The sequence below is a fragment of the Triticum urartu genome, chromosome 6A, assembly GCF_056163025.1.
Source record: "Triticum urartu cultivar PI428250 chromosome 6A, HENAU_Tu73, whole genome shotgun sequence".
Classification (NCBI taxonomy): domain Eukaryota; kingdom Viridiplantae; phylum Streptophyta; class Magnoliopsida; order Poales; family Poaceae; genus Triticum; species Triticum urartu.
The window spans coordinates 539,647,867-539,664,208 of record NC_141878.1 but is presented as its reverse complement, the minus strand read 5'-3'; the positions used below and the strand labels follow the sequence as shown (position 1 = coordinate 539,664,208).

The window sequence follows — 16,342 nt, the reverse complement described above, 5'->3', positions numbered from 1 at the left end:
GTAGTACAATATAGTTGTTGACAGCAAAACCCCACTATATGTGGCCTGGGTCAGGTGGTGTACTACGCCTAATCTTGTCATTATCAACCTGTAAAGTAATAGACAACTCCATCCGTACGCCATAGAGTTCATAATTAACCACTACTTAGGTTAGGCATACATAAAATAGAGGCTAGAGTAGACTATCAGCCTATCAGTTACTAGTACAGTACTTATCATACTGCTCCGTCTACATCAGGGCATATTGATTAGCAAGAAGCAATATTCTTGGAGACAAGTTGGTTAGCTACACGAAGTTGCGGCGCGCACAGCGGAGAGGGGCGCAGCCATGGAGGTCATCCACGACGCCTGCGAGAACTGGGGATTCTTCGAGGTTCCACATATAGAATTATAGTAGTAGAATGATTTTCTAGAGGGCTGGCATGATTAACTGATTGGAGCATATATATATTGATCCTGTTGATATATGCGTGCGCACAGCTGTTGAACCATGGCATCTCGCACGAGCTGATGGACGAGGTTGAGCGGGTGAGCAAGGCGCACTGCGCGGCTTGCCGGGAGGAGCAGTTCAAAGAGTTCGCGGCGCGGACGCTGGAGGCCGGCGAGAAGGGCGCCGACGTGAAGGACGTGGACTGGGAGAGCACCTTCTTCGTCCGTCACCTCCCCGCCTCCAACCTCACCGACCTGCCCGACCTCGACCACCACTACAGGTATACGCACGTACGCGTGATTACTTCATTAACTACTGCCACTTGATCACTAACATAAGAGGCCAAACATTTTGTACTCTCACAAAGTCATTCCCTCACACGTACAGCAGCTCAAAAAACAACATGCAGCAATTATAGTACTGCAACTAGGATATCAACAGGAGATAAGATTGCTTGCGCAAATCAGAATCCTACTAATTTAGCAGCAGTAACCAACACGATTGGAATGGAATCATCTTTTCAGAAAGTGACACTTGGTTGCCTTTTTCGTGTCGTCGTTGCAGACAAGTGATGAAGGAATTCGCGGCGGAGATCGAGAAGCTGGCGGAGAAGGTGCTGGAACAGGGCTACCTGAAGCGGGCCTTCACCGGGTCCAGGGGGCCGACGTTCGGCACCAAGGTCAGCAGCTACCCGCCGTGCCCGCGGCCGGACATGGTGGACGGACTCCGCGCGCACACGGACGCCGGCGGCGTGATCCTGCTGTTCCAGGACGACCAGGTGAGCGGGCTACAGCTCCTCAAGGACGGCGCATGGGTGGACGTGCCGCCCATGCGCCACGCCATAGTCGTCAACATCGGCGACCAGCTGGAGGTGATCACCAACGGGCGGTACAAGAGCGTGATGCACCGCGTGCTCACCCGCCCCGACGGGAATCGCATGTCCCTCGCCTCCTTCTACAACCTCGGCGCCGACGCCATCATATTCCCGGCCCCGGCGCTCGTCGAGGAGCTGTCGGAGGAGGAGGCGGAGCGCGCAGGGAGCGCCGTGTACCCGAGGTTCGTGTTCGAGGACTACATGAACCTGTACATGCGCCACAAGTTCGAGGCCAAGGAGCCGCGCTTCGAGGCCATGAAGGCGGACGCCGCGCCCACCGCCACCGCGTGACTAGTGGACTGCACGCGCATAAGTGCATGTGCTCGTACGTGCCAGTACTCAGACAAAAGTATTTACAGACGTGTTTGTGGATGTGGGGTGTACTGTAAGATATTATGTGTGTAATGTTTTCGCTGGTGGCATCGCTCTGCATGCCCTAGATATTTTTCTTATTTGCTTTTCTAAAGAGTACTATGTTTCAGCTCACATTCCTTTTAATTCAAACGTATTCATCAAGTTTTGATTGTTTAGCACATGTCCTATGTGGTGATTAAAACGTATTCATTCATTCAGTAAAGGACATGAACACCTACAAACATTCTCGCCGTACCAGGCTTTGAAACCCGCAATAGCCATTACTCCCGAGACGAGATCTACAGGTACTTGAAGAAGCATCGGTTGGAATCTATCATCACCACTAGTTTAGAGTAGTTTAGAATGTTGGGGGAACCAGACCATGCACCTATTATTCCAGTGGATAGCGAGCATCGAGGATGATGACTACAAGGCCATATTTAAGGATAGAAGATGAATGAATCCACTCCACACTGGAGTAAAAAAACATCATGCCAGGAACAAAGAAAACCAGAAGACGCCAACACGCTGTAAATGGATGCACCAGAGCCCCCCCCCCCCCCCCTCCCCAAGAGAGTAACGATGCTACTCACCGTTGTTGTCGATCCCAAAAAGATGAGGCTTCCCTCCAGAACTATGACATGAAGGGGAAATACACAGTGACATCCGCAAGCGGTAAGCAACACCCAAAGGCATTGTCGTGGCCAGCGCCAAAAGGAAGGAGCTTTTGCTCAAAGACTCGCCCCTGCGATAGGAGGTGCCATCGTAATAGACCCAACATGAGGGATGGACCGTCTTACTAGCACTAGGCCTAAGGATCTTGACCAAGGAATCGCTATCGCCAAAGCCATTATGACATCAGGAACACCCGCCACCCATGCCCTTGTTACCCACCTAGCCAAGAGGAGGCACCACCACCGCTGTAGTGTTGCTCGCCACAGAGCCTCACCACTGAAAGTCGCCCCGACGTCCAACACAACCTCGTCACCGCCACCAGGTCACATGGCACACATGGCTGAACAACATAGAAGATATTCCCACATAGAAGACCTTTGGCACGAGGGTCAAATCCTGATTGAATCCAACCCCATATCGACAAGGCTGGCCGAGAACAAAGATCAACGGTTAATGCGGGCCGCCTCCCACACTGTTAGGGTCGTGCTGGCATACATCAGGCTATCATGACAACAGACCTCCATGGGCCAGATTCGACTATGGGTGTACCCGAATTACTAGTTCCTGGAACGCTCACTTAGAACAGAGCACATTTGGGCATCTCCAACGCTGACCCTCGAAGCCCCCGCATCCGTTCGGGGACCGATTCAGACATTCATTTTCCCGCAAACCAGAAGCAAACCGGGGGGCTTTGCGGGCGTCCGGACCACTGCCACGCACGCGTCTGACACCCCTGGCCAACCTAAAACCCTCTCCCATGCTATCTCTCCAATGGATGCACCACTTCCCTTGTCGCATTCATGCTGACCCAGAGTCGCAACATTGGCATTGATGACACGTGATGTGACTAGATGGCAGGGCGGCGCTGACCGACACAACCAGATGGGTGTCGCACTTCAATGCAGATATGTCATCCTGAAAAACCAACTACGGGTGCTACGCTATATTGAAGTGGGTTGATCACCCGAACGTGCCAATACAATCCATGCTCCAACGACATCCGCACTTTCGCGCTTAGCCGCTTATGCGAACTCCTCTCCCCATCCACACCATGCCCAAGTCATGGTTCTCCGTGTCTGCAGGCGGCGGCAGCTCCGAATCATGGCGCCGCCGCCAACGCTCTTTGGGGCCCTCAAGCTCCACGGTCGCCGGCTCCTTCGGCAAGGAGATCTTCATATCCTCCATGCAACTAGGATGACCAGGCACCGCTGCAGCAGCAACCACATCATGAGCCACTCCATCAATAGTCGCGCCTCCCTCAGAGGCCGCGGTCACGGACGAGGAGTTTGTCCGTCAAATTGAGCTGGATAAAGCGGTCGCTCCGGGAATGCGGCCCGACACCACCCTTGCCACTGCGTGTCCTCAAGGAGAAGCCACACTGCGTCAAGCTAGCAGGAGCCGGTGGCACTTATCCGCTATGTGAAGGAAGCGTCGGCACCCCCCCCCCTCCTCCCCCACACAACCGCGACGTCCAAGTCAAGTGGTGCATGAAGGACCAGACGGCGTCGCCTCCGCGCCACAACTGGTACGGCCAAATGTCAAGGAGGAACTTGCGGCCGCGGTCGTAAAGGCATGTGGGCGCGTCTTCCATTACCTCGGTGGCAGTGGCTCCTCTTCGTGTTGAGCCATGTGTCCGCCGGCGAGCTCTCGGATATAATTCACATAAAACGGACGATATTTCGATTGTTTATGTGAATTGTGTCCGAGCTATGCTGACAACCGTTGTGTTTGAAAAAATGTCCTATTTACTTAACTTTGTTTTGAAATGTATGCGGGCAAATTTGGATTACCGGCTCCCGTGTCACTGTCCGTGAACAAACACGGTGTCTGATTTCAAGTTTAGATGCCCTGATCACTCTATTTTTTGTTTCATATATCTTGTTTAGTTTTTATGGTTTATCGACACCATAGACATACACAAGAGAAAACACACCCAGGTAAATTCCTTGTCTCGATAAAAGAATAATCCATGCGCTTTGGTGGCAAAACTAGCAATCGAGGTGTTGTATTTCGACTACATCTAGTCGATTCTCTTACACTTAATTAATTGATGATGCAAAAAATTGTCTCCATTTTCGAAAAGAACAAATCTCATATTTTGTCTTGTTAAACGCATGCAGTGATATTGTAGGCAGGCATGACCGTCATTTCGTGCACATGAATGCTACAGTATTCCATGACAAAAGGACACCATATCAGTCATATCCATACAACCATAATCTCACTCACTCACGCATCCATGGGTAGGTCCGAGTACTTGGATCATGCAACTGACGCCCACTGCCGCTTTGCGTCCTCTAAGAATTTCCCAGAGCCCCTCGTGCGGAATCGGTCCTAGTGCACGCAAATGGTGCATGGGCCGCAGATCCGCCATTTATCTCATCCCCTCTCCCCTCTTTTAGTAGGCGCGCGTAGTGCTTCTTCCTTTGGCCGTCTCTCTTCCAGCTTTCCCGGGGGATTGATCGATGACAGTAGCATGAGATTATAGAATTTCCATAAGTTCGAACACCGTGTTAGAGTTGTGTCGAATATAGTGTACGAGTTAGATTACAGTTGGACTTGTAGTTGTATTGTGTTTAGATAGGATATGGAGTCGTGTCCTACTATGACACTTGTATCCTAGGCCTCTCATATATAGCAAGGATAGACACACGGTGTAACCTATGCCAACATAATAGCACCGGAACGCAGGGGAAGCCGGCGGCATGTGCCGGTGTCCAGGGCAACCGGGTGCGGTATTGTAGCGGTGTCATGGGGAGGAGCGCCTATAGTCAGGCCCTGGGGATGTAGCCATATTGGTAAACCTCGTTAACAAATCTCGGTGTCGTGCTTATGTGATTGCTTGGTCGTAATAATCGACGGTATTGCCTCAGATTTATTCTAACACATCGAAAGGGATGAGTGATTTCCAAAAATGGATAGACGACGAGAAAGTCTGGCTGGTTGGTGCAAGGATAGGATGATGAGACTGGCCACATATATATCTTTGTACATACATCAAGCTCGTTTGGACTTCATTTTAAATGTTTTCTAAAGTTACAATTGCCACACGTTCAGATTCTCTTATTCCTGATGAGTTCTAGTTGGTCACGGCGGGTGGAAAAGTTGCAGGTTTATTTCGAGGAGGATTACCCCGGGTTTTGCATCAAACGATGCACACAGCGATAGAAAAAATGGGAATGTGCTAATGCATGTAGCCTGCGTCTCATGATCCGATCACGTCCAACCATCTTCTGCCATAAACAATTTGTTGCGACTGTTTTACAAAAAAGATATTGCATATGCTTCAGTGGTGCGGATGCCAAAATTCTACTGTCGTCATCACGTGCTACTACTTAATCACTTTCTCGATCCCTATCTGGAATTCCCGCCAAGAAGTTGACAGGAGGACATATGCAAATATTATTTGCATGCGCCTGTAAGAAGGCGAAAGTTATTCGACCACTACCAGTCTACCATAACATGCAGGTGTTAGCATTTGCCACACAGACAATACAGGACGAAGCTGCCGGGCTTGTTCACAAGAGGAACAATTAGTCTAAGCATTCTGCTTTTGTAGAGCGATCTTGTTATAGAAACAGGCGAAGAAATTCGTTCTGGCTACGTTGGTCGATTATTAAGGTTTGTGCGTGCGATCTGGGAAGGACGCGGGCAGAACAGCCCAACGGGACGGATTAGATTTGGATTCCCGATCGTTTGCAAAAGTTCTCTGGAAAGCATATGTACCTAGGTATATAATCACAATCTCAGAAATCTCACGTGCTTATACTTGGTTAGTAGGGATCGAATATGTATCGATTGGCTGGTTGTAGAATATATAGTAAACACACACAGCTGATTCGTGCGAGAGGTGTTTGAACCTGAATGTGGCCACCGGCAGGCTGACACGAAGTACGCGGCTACGACGAATTGCGTGCCTCTAGCTACCTAGCTAGCGTCGATCGTTCGAGATCCTAGTGAAAGCTTTGCATGCATAGAATTGCCGTATGTGCACTGTATACACTGCGGCCCTCCACTGTCCACTTGATGAGTTGTACGGCAAGTCTCCGTCTTCACATACATCCATGTAGGTGTATGCACATCAGCGGTACAATGTCTCCGTCTTCATCTGGTTTGGCTGTCGGACTGTGCGGTCTCACGCCAGCTTCTGCTCCGCGACGGAACGGCGCGAGGGCATCGCCTCGGATCCTCGATGTGTACTGTTCCTCACCGTGCCGTGAACCATTGTCATCTCGTCGGTCGATCACGATCTCGATCCCTAGCTTGCCGTGGATCCCAAGGGAAGATCTTTCCTCCGGAGTTGTCGCAGTTAGATCTTCCTCTTTGTTTTTTGCACTGGATTATACAATGACCACTCGGATACAAATGATTTCCATTGCACTTGCCGCCTGGCTCCAGCCATACGCAGTACAGTGTGTACAGATGCTGCCACTTTGCATGCTATCAGTCAGGATGCTGATCCGATCCGATCCATATCGTGTCAGGAAATCTGATCTGCACGTACGCCTTGCTCGATTCGATCCATATCGTGCCAGGAAATCTGATCTGCACGTACGCCTTGCTCGATCGCCTGCTCTGCCGGGTCATGCGCGCGTGGAAAATGGCGCCATGGCTCGCGACCAAGGTAAAGCACAACTTCCACCGGCCAGAGACTTGCAAGCCAGCCAACGATTCTTCTTCTCTTCGGCCGGCCGTACGTGCGGCTCTTCGGCCGGCGACGTATTTTGTGTGACGGCGCAGGCGACCAGCTGTTCCGATGGGCACAGATCTGAGGCGACACGCCCCCACTTGCGGCCGGCGATGCCTCCCCACCATTCATGAACCGCCAACCCAAACAGTAGCTACTCCACCCAGCAAAGAGATAGATAAATCCATATAAGTCCGTTAAAAATGCAGATTGTTTGACCGAATATCCCATTTCTGTGTCCAGACTCATCTGCACCTGGTTAAGTGAAAATTTAAAAAAATTAAAAAATTCTGATTTCCTTTTTGCATGGAAGATGATTTGGTGTGTGAGGTCCGCTTCAAATTTAAGATCATTTGCATATGAGCACAGTTTAAAATCGAACCGGTAATCGAATCGGCGAGGCTACCGGTTCAGGTTTTTACCGGTTGGACCGCCAATTCACCAGTTCGATTGTCGATATTTTAAGTAATAAAATAACACATATTTTATCAATAAATGCACAAATCAATAGATAATAAATCTGTAATCGGAGGTGACCGTCGGGCGTCTTGGACCTCCTACTCGGTTGCTCCTGGTTTGGACTCCGGAATAGAAGGAGGCAACTGGAGGGAAGCCTAGTCGATTTGACTGGAGCGGAGGGAGATCGAAGTTGTATGTACCAGTCTGACCAGGTGGCGGTAGCCCCTGTCCCCAACTGTCAATAGAGGTGGTGCAGATGGCGGTACACGGGAGTGCCGGTGCGGGCTGGTGGCCTGGTGCTGCCATGTAGTGCGGCGAGGGAGAAGTGACATCGCCACGCCATGGTGCCAAGCAGGGGTTGCACCGGAGGAGGTGCTGGCCCCCGATAGGATTTGTCCGTGGATAAAATCGAGAGAAATGCTCCTAAAATGGTTGAAACCCTACTAAAAGAGGGTTTTTCTTCCTTTTCCGATTCTACATCCAGCTTGTTCGCACGAAAACGAGTTTATTGAGGGGTTTTCTAGAAACGATATCGAACCGACCGGTTTTTTGTGAACCACCCGGTTCATCGGGTTTTTTCGGCTTGATTGCTCAATCAATCCCCTGCATTTAGAAAACTGTCAGGATCGCAGGTTTTGGTTTCTTCCGGCCCGACCGTCGGTCCGGTCTGGTTTTTAAAACTTTGAATATGAGTAGCTCTCACTAAATAATATAAATTGAGTCAGAACAGTAGATCAAGAGTAAACTGTTTCACATACCCCAAATTTGTCTTTTTTCCCGAGGGCTACTCAGTTGTCAAGATGAGCTAAAATTTTGAGCGGACCTCAGGCACCTAAGCATCCTCCACGCAAAAAAGGATATTTTTATTTTCTAATATATTTTTTAATTTACTGTTCACCACGGGAGCCAATGAGTTCGGGAGCCAAATAGCCTCACTCATTGTTTCATAGCCTAGATGGCGACAACTCGACCGGAAACTCGGACCGGAACAGCTCTTTTCTTTTCTTTTACAACAAGATGACCCGGATCTCTGCATCTAAGATGCACACAATCATTTTATTAAATAAAAGAAGTCCAAGTCAATGAAAACAAAATGGTTTACAACGAAACACGACCATATTGGTCGGAAATCAAATTATATAGCTTATCCACATAATCTACTAAGCCAAGCAGACGCCAGCCTAGCTGCTCTGTTCCATGCTAGCTAGTCGCAATTTTGAAGCAGGGCTAGAGTGTGACACGCGACTTTCATGCCGTTCTTTAGTTGTAAGTTAATTTTTTTTCACACGGTCTATTGCGGTTGGCTAGCTGTAAGTTTTACCTTAGCCTCGGCATTCGGGTTTACCAAAAATTCGGGTCTTGTAATTCAGGTTATAAAAAAAATCATGTTTTCAAAAATAAAACCCGGACTTGCCCGAGTTTTTGCGACCCGGAAATTCGGGGTCGGGTTCATGTAATCCCGAATTGCATCTTGTTGCGGCGATGCAACAGGCGACACACATGCTGATAAGGGAGGCGCCGACGCGACACGCACAATGACGAGGGAGGCGCCAAAGCGAAGCTGCACCACTACAAGCTGTTGAGGTAGGTAGCCGGCACAATGCTGCCCCTTGCCGCTCTGGGGCGGGAAAGATGGGATGCGAAACAGGTGGCCAGCGCGGTGCCTCGCCACTACACGCTATCGTGGGAGGCGGCCAGCATGGTGTCTCACCACTGCACGCCATCGAGGGAGATGGCTCATGCGTCACCTCTACACGCTGTTGAGGGAGGCGGTTGGCACGATGCTGCCCCTTGCCGCTATCAGGCAAAGACATGGGATGTGAGGGAGGTGGCGGCTAGGTCAGAAGCTGGAGGTTTGGATCTTGCGAATGGATGTGTGTGCCTCTGTGCGTGAGAGATTGGATGTGGGCACACCGACACATGGGTTGGGAGAGTGTGTGGCATTGAAGAGGACATGGGTTGTGGCATAGTGTGGTGTTGGGCCTTAATTTGCAGGGTTGGGCTAACATTTCCCATTAACTTCGGGTAGATCGAGTACCGGGGTATGAACCCGAATTTTCTGAATAAAATTCGGTTTTCTGGAGTTACTACCCAAATAGGTGCATGGATTTTTTGAGTTCTGGTAGTACTGGTTAGGGTTTGGGGTTCGGGTTTCACGTGTTATGCCCAGGGTGAGTTCCACCTATGCTAGGTTGTATGGTTGTGTTGTTTCTTGTTGTCACTATGGTCTTACTTGGTGGAGGTGGTATGGTCTTCATGGTGAAGACTGAAGAGAGGTGTTGGGTATATCATTCTGATGTTTTTACACTTCACAGCGATCTACTGGTGGTGTTTACGTGAGCCCAACATGAACACCATGATTACATGCGAGTAAGCCCATAAGCTCTCGGCCAATGAAGAACACTCTTACAAACGGGCCCGACAAACCATCCACGGAGCCTTGAGCCACAACAACCCATCATTTCTAGGGAGCTTAGTAACTTAGTAGATTCTGCTTGATCTACATATCTGGGTTTGCTAAAATTCAATCAATCAGTTCATTCATTGTGTAACTGCATATATAATGACTAAGACGCATGTTTCCAAAGACCATACTAAAGTGACATATGCAGTCGTGATTCGCTTGGATGCACATATATGTGTCTTGTTTCTAGCCGGTTATATGGATTCGTTGTTTTGTGAAAGTAAGGGCCTTGTAAGATGGTTGTATAAGCTCTATTTTTACCTTTCTAGTAAGGCATTTTCAACTCTTTATGAATGTCATGGTTATGTGCATCTTGTTATGCAAAGATCGGGCATTAGCTCAATGACAGTCCATATTATTTTGCGTACAATATCATGTGCTAAAAGTATGGGGCGTTCTATATCTAAATAGCCAGTCTTCACTACTAAATTTCTACGCATGCGTGCTTTCACTTCATCTCAATCAATGATAGTCATCCGGTTGAATTTGTACGGCATAAAAAATCAAGCACATACTCATATGCACACCATACCACCTCATCAAGCCATGTATGTGTTTTTTCCAGGGGAATCGAGTCATGCTATTTTTGGTAATGAATGATAGATGTGTTGAACACTTGAAGCAAAAAATATAGTTCAAGCTTCACATGTTTGTTATAACTCGGCGTCACGTTAAATTCAATTCAATGTTTCTATTTTATACATCATTTTGTTACATGCTTCATATTTTTTATTGTTTTTAATGTAAAGCAAGAACACTCTTGCATTTGTTTATTTTTCATTAGTTTTTGTTGTTTTTAAGCACATGTTTATGCATTTGTTGTAGCCTGGTTTGCGCGGCCGAGAACGAGGCATCATCTATTTCTTAGTATTGGTAGGCTAGCCAGCGAAGCTAAGCTACCTGCCATGTCTATTAGTGCGAGTTTTGTACTTTTGAAGTAGCTTGTTGCAAATAAAACAGAGGTACACTAGAATTTCAAAGAAATTATGCTACCAAGTGCTTGCAACCGTTTGATGCTCATTTATCTCTACTTGTAAGAAAGAGCGAAGCAGGCTCTGTCTTCGAATGTATGCAGCTAATGCACAAACTTGTAGGTGGTTTCCAGGGAGCTTTATACAAACAACAAGGATAGGCCAAGAGAAAGTTGCACATGGAGTCGTGGAGGGGAAGAAATCACCGCCGCAAATTGAACTTTATATGTCGAATGCATTGAACTTCCAAGAAATGGTATCCAACCAAAGCATGACGCCAGAAAGAAGACACATGTTGTATTATGCCTGGATTGCCACCATAGTATACACTATCAATGTGTGGCTCCCCTGTCACCGGGTAGCAGCAATCCATCGTGGAGCTGGTGCGCGTCGACTGTGCCGGTATGCAGGTTGACGATGTAGATGGCCGAGCCATTGAGGCACATGCTCGACGGAGTTGGTGGCGACAGAAAGTGGCGACAGTGATGAAGTGATGGCTCATGGCGTATCGTCTGGGGGCAGGTTGCCATGTCCAGATTTACAATCGATGTACACTCACGATGTAGGCATGAGATCGTCGAAGCGTTCCCGGTGGGGTATGTTGGTGGTCCCTTCTCTCGTCAGTTTACCGTGACCTGTGTAATATATGCGTTGATGGATGCTCTTGGCTCCAAAGACGCCTCTCTATGGTTGCACAATTTTCAGTTTGTATGGTTGTGTCCATGTTCCACTTGTGTGCACTTAAACATCTTTGTTGCGTCGACAATTGTTTGGCGTGAATCATTGTTACTTTTTTCATTTTTCTTTTTTTCCCCTCTATCTAGGTAGAGCTTTGGACTTTGATTTTTGCCGGTGTGATACTTTGAGTGTGTGCGTTAGTGTTGATTGTGTGCATTCTAATCTTGCAGAGACCAGGTGTGTACTCGTCGTGCTTTGTACGTAACCTCTTGATTCTACATAAGATAAAATACGGCCTTTTATCAGAATAAAAAAATATATTTTTTCATGGCCACATCTTGATCATTTTATAGCTGATACCAATTTTGTAGCATGGCAATGGAACTCTACTTCTTGTTTATAGCCAGTCTTAGCAACTCGTGGTAACAAAAGCCTCAACCAAAATTTTAGCTAGCTAATATTTTGGTATGGTAAATTTGAGCACAAACCAAACACACTCCCAGCAGGAGAGCTGGAGCGGTGTGTGAGTCATGTGCTCTTGGTGGTCATGGTGGGTTTCATGTGATGCATAGAACTAGGTCCCTCTTTTCCTCTCCCTGTGTGCTGTTCTTTTGAACTGCTCGAGATAAGTTTTCGGGCAATGTCATGGGCCCTAGTGACTGGAGAGCCGAACTTTAAGCCGGCCCCTACTATGATGGAGAAAGGAGATGTTACACTAGGGGGGGAAGGGACAGGTGGACACGCTGATCATAGTAGAGATCAGACCAGGCACGACGAAGAGGCTAGCTCGAGCTGTCCATCCATGGGTGGATCTGGGACAGGGCCGGGGTCTGGTTGTCCAGCTGCCAAGCACCATGCAGCAGCTGATGCGTACCGGAGTGCTCCCATTCCCGGTTTAAGTCGACCGGCATACAGGAATCTGGACAACAAGTGATCTACGTGCCATTTAGCTACTGCTGCTGGCTGTTGCTGAGTAGGACAGCGCCCAAAAGTAGGAGCTCTAGCAGTGATCCATGGATAGATCACGTAAGTGCCATGCTTCATGTGCATGTACACAATCGGCCGGTGTCCTTCAATCAAGTGATCGATGTTAGTAGTACAACATATTTGTTGACAGCAAAACTCCACTATATGTTGCCTGGGTCAGGTGCACTACCCCTAATCTTGTCATTATCAACCTATAAAGTAAGAGACAACTCCATTCGTACGACATAGAGTCATGAACACTACTTAGGTTAGGTATATACATGAAATAATGGCGAGCGTAGACTATCAGCCTATCAGTTAGTGCTTATCATACTGATCCGTCTCCATAAGGGCATATTGATTAGCGAGAAGCGATATTCTTGGAGACAACTTGGTTAGCTACACGAAGTCGATTATATATAGCTAACTAACTGGGACATAGTATCTCGCTTGTTTTGTACGTCCAGACAGCTTTGTTCCTCATTCCATATTGATTGAACAAAGCGGTTAACTGATTAAGCTGTGTCGTAATCTCCTACGTCCCGGCCTTCTCCCTCGCACGGTCGCGCCTATAAATTGAGCACTCACACCGGCCTCAGAACGCACACACACTCTCTGCTTCAGCACAAACACACACATACACACAGAGAGAGAGAGAGAGATGGCACTTCCTGCTAATGCCGCTGCCTCGTTGAGCTTCCCGGTGATCCACATGGAGAAGCTTGAGACCGGGGAAAGGGGCGCGACCATGGGGGTCATCCGCGATGCCTGCGAGAACTGGGGATTCTTCGAGGTGCCACTGCCACTCACATATGCTATGCAATTCGTTTAGCAGAATTATAGTGGATTGATTTTGTAGAAAGCAGGCATATGTAGTACTGTACTACGATTATTGACATGATTAACTCACCGTGCGCACAGCTGCTGAACCATGGCATCTCGGCCGAGCTGATGGACGAGGTGGAGCGGGTGAGCAAGGCGCACTACGCGGCTTGCCGGGAGGAGCAGTTCAAGGAGTTCGCGGCGAAGACGCTGGAGGCGGCGAGAAGGGCGACGACGTGAAGGACGTAGACTGGGAGAGCACCTTCTTCGTCCGCCACCTTCCCGCCTCCAACCTCGCCGACCTGCCCGACCTCGACCACCACTACAGGTACGCACGCACGCACGCGTGATTACTTAATTAATTAACTACGGCTACTTGATCACTAAGTAATAACATAAGAGACAACAGATAGCATCAGATTCCACAGATTGATTCAACTCTTTCTGACGAGGCAGCCTATTGTTAGTCCTCACACGTACAGCAGCTCAAAAAACACCATGCAGCAATTATAGTACTGCCACTGGGATATCAACAGGAGATAAGATTGGTTGCGCAAATCAGAATCGTACTAATTTGGCAGCAGGAACCAACACGATTGGAATGGAATCATCTTTTTAGAAAGTGACACTTGTTTGCCTTTTTCGTGTCGTCGTTGCAGGCAAGTGATGAAGGAATTCGCGGCGGAGATCGAGAAGCTGGCGGAGAAGGTGCTGGACCTGCTGTGCGAGAACCTGGGCCTGGAGCAGGGCTACCTGAAGCGGGCCTTTGCCGGGTCCAAGGGCCCGACGTTCGGCACCAAGGTGAGCAGCTACCCGCCGTGCCCGCGGCCGGACCTGGTGGACGGCCTCCGCGCGCACACCGACGCCGGCGGCGTCATCCTGCTGTTCCAGGACGACCGGGTGAGCGGGCTGCAGCTCCTCAAGGACGGGGCATGGGTGGACGTGCCGCCCATGCGCCACGCTATCGTCGTTAACATCGGCGACCAGCTGGAGGTGATCACCAACGGGCGGTACAAGAGCGTGATGCACCGCGTGCTCACCCGCCCCGACGGCAACCGCATGTCCCTCGCTTCCTTCTATAACCCCAGCGCCGACGCCGTCATCTTCCCGGCCCCGGCGCTCCTCGAGGAGCTGTCCAAGCGTGCCGGGAGCGCCGTGTACCCGAGGTTCGTGTTCGAGGACTACATGAACTTGTACTTGCTCCACAAGTTCGAGGCCAAGGAGCCGCGCTTCCAGGCCATGAAGGCGGACGCCGCGCCCATCGCCACCGCGTGATTAGGGACGTGGTCGTACGTGCCAGAGTCCCGAACAAGAGTATTTTGGGACGTATTGAAGTGGTGTATCGTAGATAATTTGTGTATGCGTGTGTAATGTTTTCGCTGGTGGCTTCGCAGTGCGCCAGTGCATGCCGTGATGCTTGTTTTACCGTACGTGTGAGTCAACTTCTTTTTATAGTATGTGTGTTAAGTAATGTACTCCCTCCGTCCAAAATTGAACCAAGTCAGAGACATCTATTTTGGTACAAAGGAAGTATTTATGTAGTATTAGAAAAAGTGTCCATGCGTTACGACGAAAGAAAAAATAACACAATCCTCTAACTCAATAACCATGTCTTAAGACCCAAATAGATCCACGTCCTTTTTTTAACAGGGCATCACATTTGTGTTGCCGCTTATCGTCTTTCTCACTCTCGCCGACGATGACGTCGGTGCTCACACAACTCAGAAGTGTTTGAATGCGGTCAATCCTAATGCATCTCTCTCCAGCGCGTGCTCGGAATACGAGGAGAAATCTGTTGCCTTTCCCCTGTGAGGTTTTAGAGAGGTGTGCATGTGTGGTTATCAATGTTTTATTTTGTCTCAGTCCAGTTTAGTGAGGTGTTTATTTGCAATCCAGGTTGTCGCTTGTCCGAAAGAAAAACAGACCGTGTGCTATAGATTAAAGTTGCATCATAACTAACATTTTGAAAATATTATCAGAAAAAATAATATCTTATTCATATTCTACACATTTTTATAACCAAATTTTATATATAACATATTAAAATAGGAATGAGGGTTTAAATATATGAATAATTTGGAAAAGCACTTGTTTTTTATGGACTGCATATAGATTAACACAAAAATAGGGGGTTTTCTGTTAAATGCAAAAATAGATTTGTTTGACTTAAGTATGAACTGCAGGTTAATTACCAGAAAATGCATGGTGTTTTACGAAAAATGCAAAACCAGGTCCATTCTGTGACTTGAATGTGTATTGCGAGTTAATTTATAAAGAAAAGTAGAGGGTTTTGTGTAAACTGTGTGACGGATGGACAGAAGCACTAATATCTTTGTTAGCAGGTATAGATATAGATTTTGTACATACTACGATATCGATTAATTGCTTCAACGTTGATGGTTTGTTCAGTGTGCCAACGAATGTGTGTAGTATCTTCACGGTATTAATGTATTTCCTTTGTCGGAAAGAACAGACGTGGAATACCCTGGTGCATTATAGAGTGATGACCACCACACATGGACCATGTAGTCTATCTTCTTTCGGCATAGGTCCCTTGTAGTGAGTGAGCAATAGAGGCCCAGCTTACTAAATAGTTGGCACACATCGGCCGGAAAACGGTCCAGTGGTAGTTTGCCTTTAGTATACAAATGAGGCAAACATTAGTGAAGCTTGGACTTGTTGTGCATGTTTATTTAGTGCCTAAATTTGAAAAATAGTTCTTAAACTTGGTATGAACATGCGAATAAGGTGTTTATCCCATCCGTATATGTAAGTTGAGCCGACATGGCACTGACATGGCATGGGGCCCATTTGTAACAACAAAATTGGATTATTTGAATATTGTATGATATATATTTTTTGCATGGTAATATGTGTCTCATTCATATCATAAAGATTAAAGTACAAGTCACATAAAGACCGACATAACAAAATTGAAAGGACAACAGAACGTCTCTAAGCT

General features: G+C 47.9%; 2 protein-coding genes and 1 pseudogene across 3 annotated transcripts; all 3 read left to right on the top strand.

The window, feature by feature from the left end:
* The first annotated feature begins 236 nt into the window (after positions 1 to 236).
* Positions 237 to 1,790, top strand: LOC147966154 (1-aminocyclopropane-1-carboxylate oxidase-like). The gene is made up of 3 exons (XM_087528693.1): positions 237 to 373; positions 481 to 710; positions 995 to 1,790. The coding sequence occupies exons 1-3, from the start codon at positions 329 to 331 to the stop codon at positions 1,593 to 1,595; spliced, it is 876 nt and encodes a 291-aa protein (XP_087384819.1). The 5' UTR covers positions 237 to 328; the 3' UTR covers positions 1,596 to 1,790.
* Positions 1,791 to 13,022: 11,232 nt separating this feature from the next.
* Positions 13,023 to 13,999, top strand: LOC125514796 (1-aminocyclopropane-1-carboxylate oxidase pseudogene; annotated as a pseudogene). The gene is made up of 3 exons (XR_015609289.1): positions 13,023 to 13,351; positions 13,480 to 13,708; positions 13,943 to 13,999. The product of XR_015609289.1 is annotated as a 1-aminocyclopropane-1-carboxylate oxidase pseudogene (transcript).
* Positions 14,000 to 14,039: 40 nt separating this feature from the next.
* Positions 14,040 to 14,828, top strand: LOC147966153 (1-aminocyclopropane-1-carboxylate oxidase 1-like). The gene has a single exon (XM_087528692.1). It carries the CDS (start codon positions 14,047 to 14,049, stop codon positions 14,653 to 14,655), a length of 609 nt encoding a protein of 202 aa, XP_087384818.1. The 5' UTR covers positions 14,040 to 14,046; the 3' UTR covers positions 14,656 to 14,828.
* Positions 14,829 to 16,342: the final 1,514 nt, after the last annotated feature.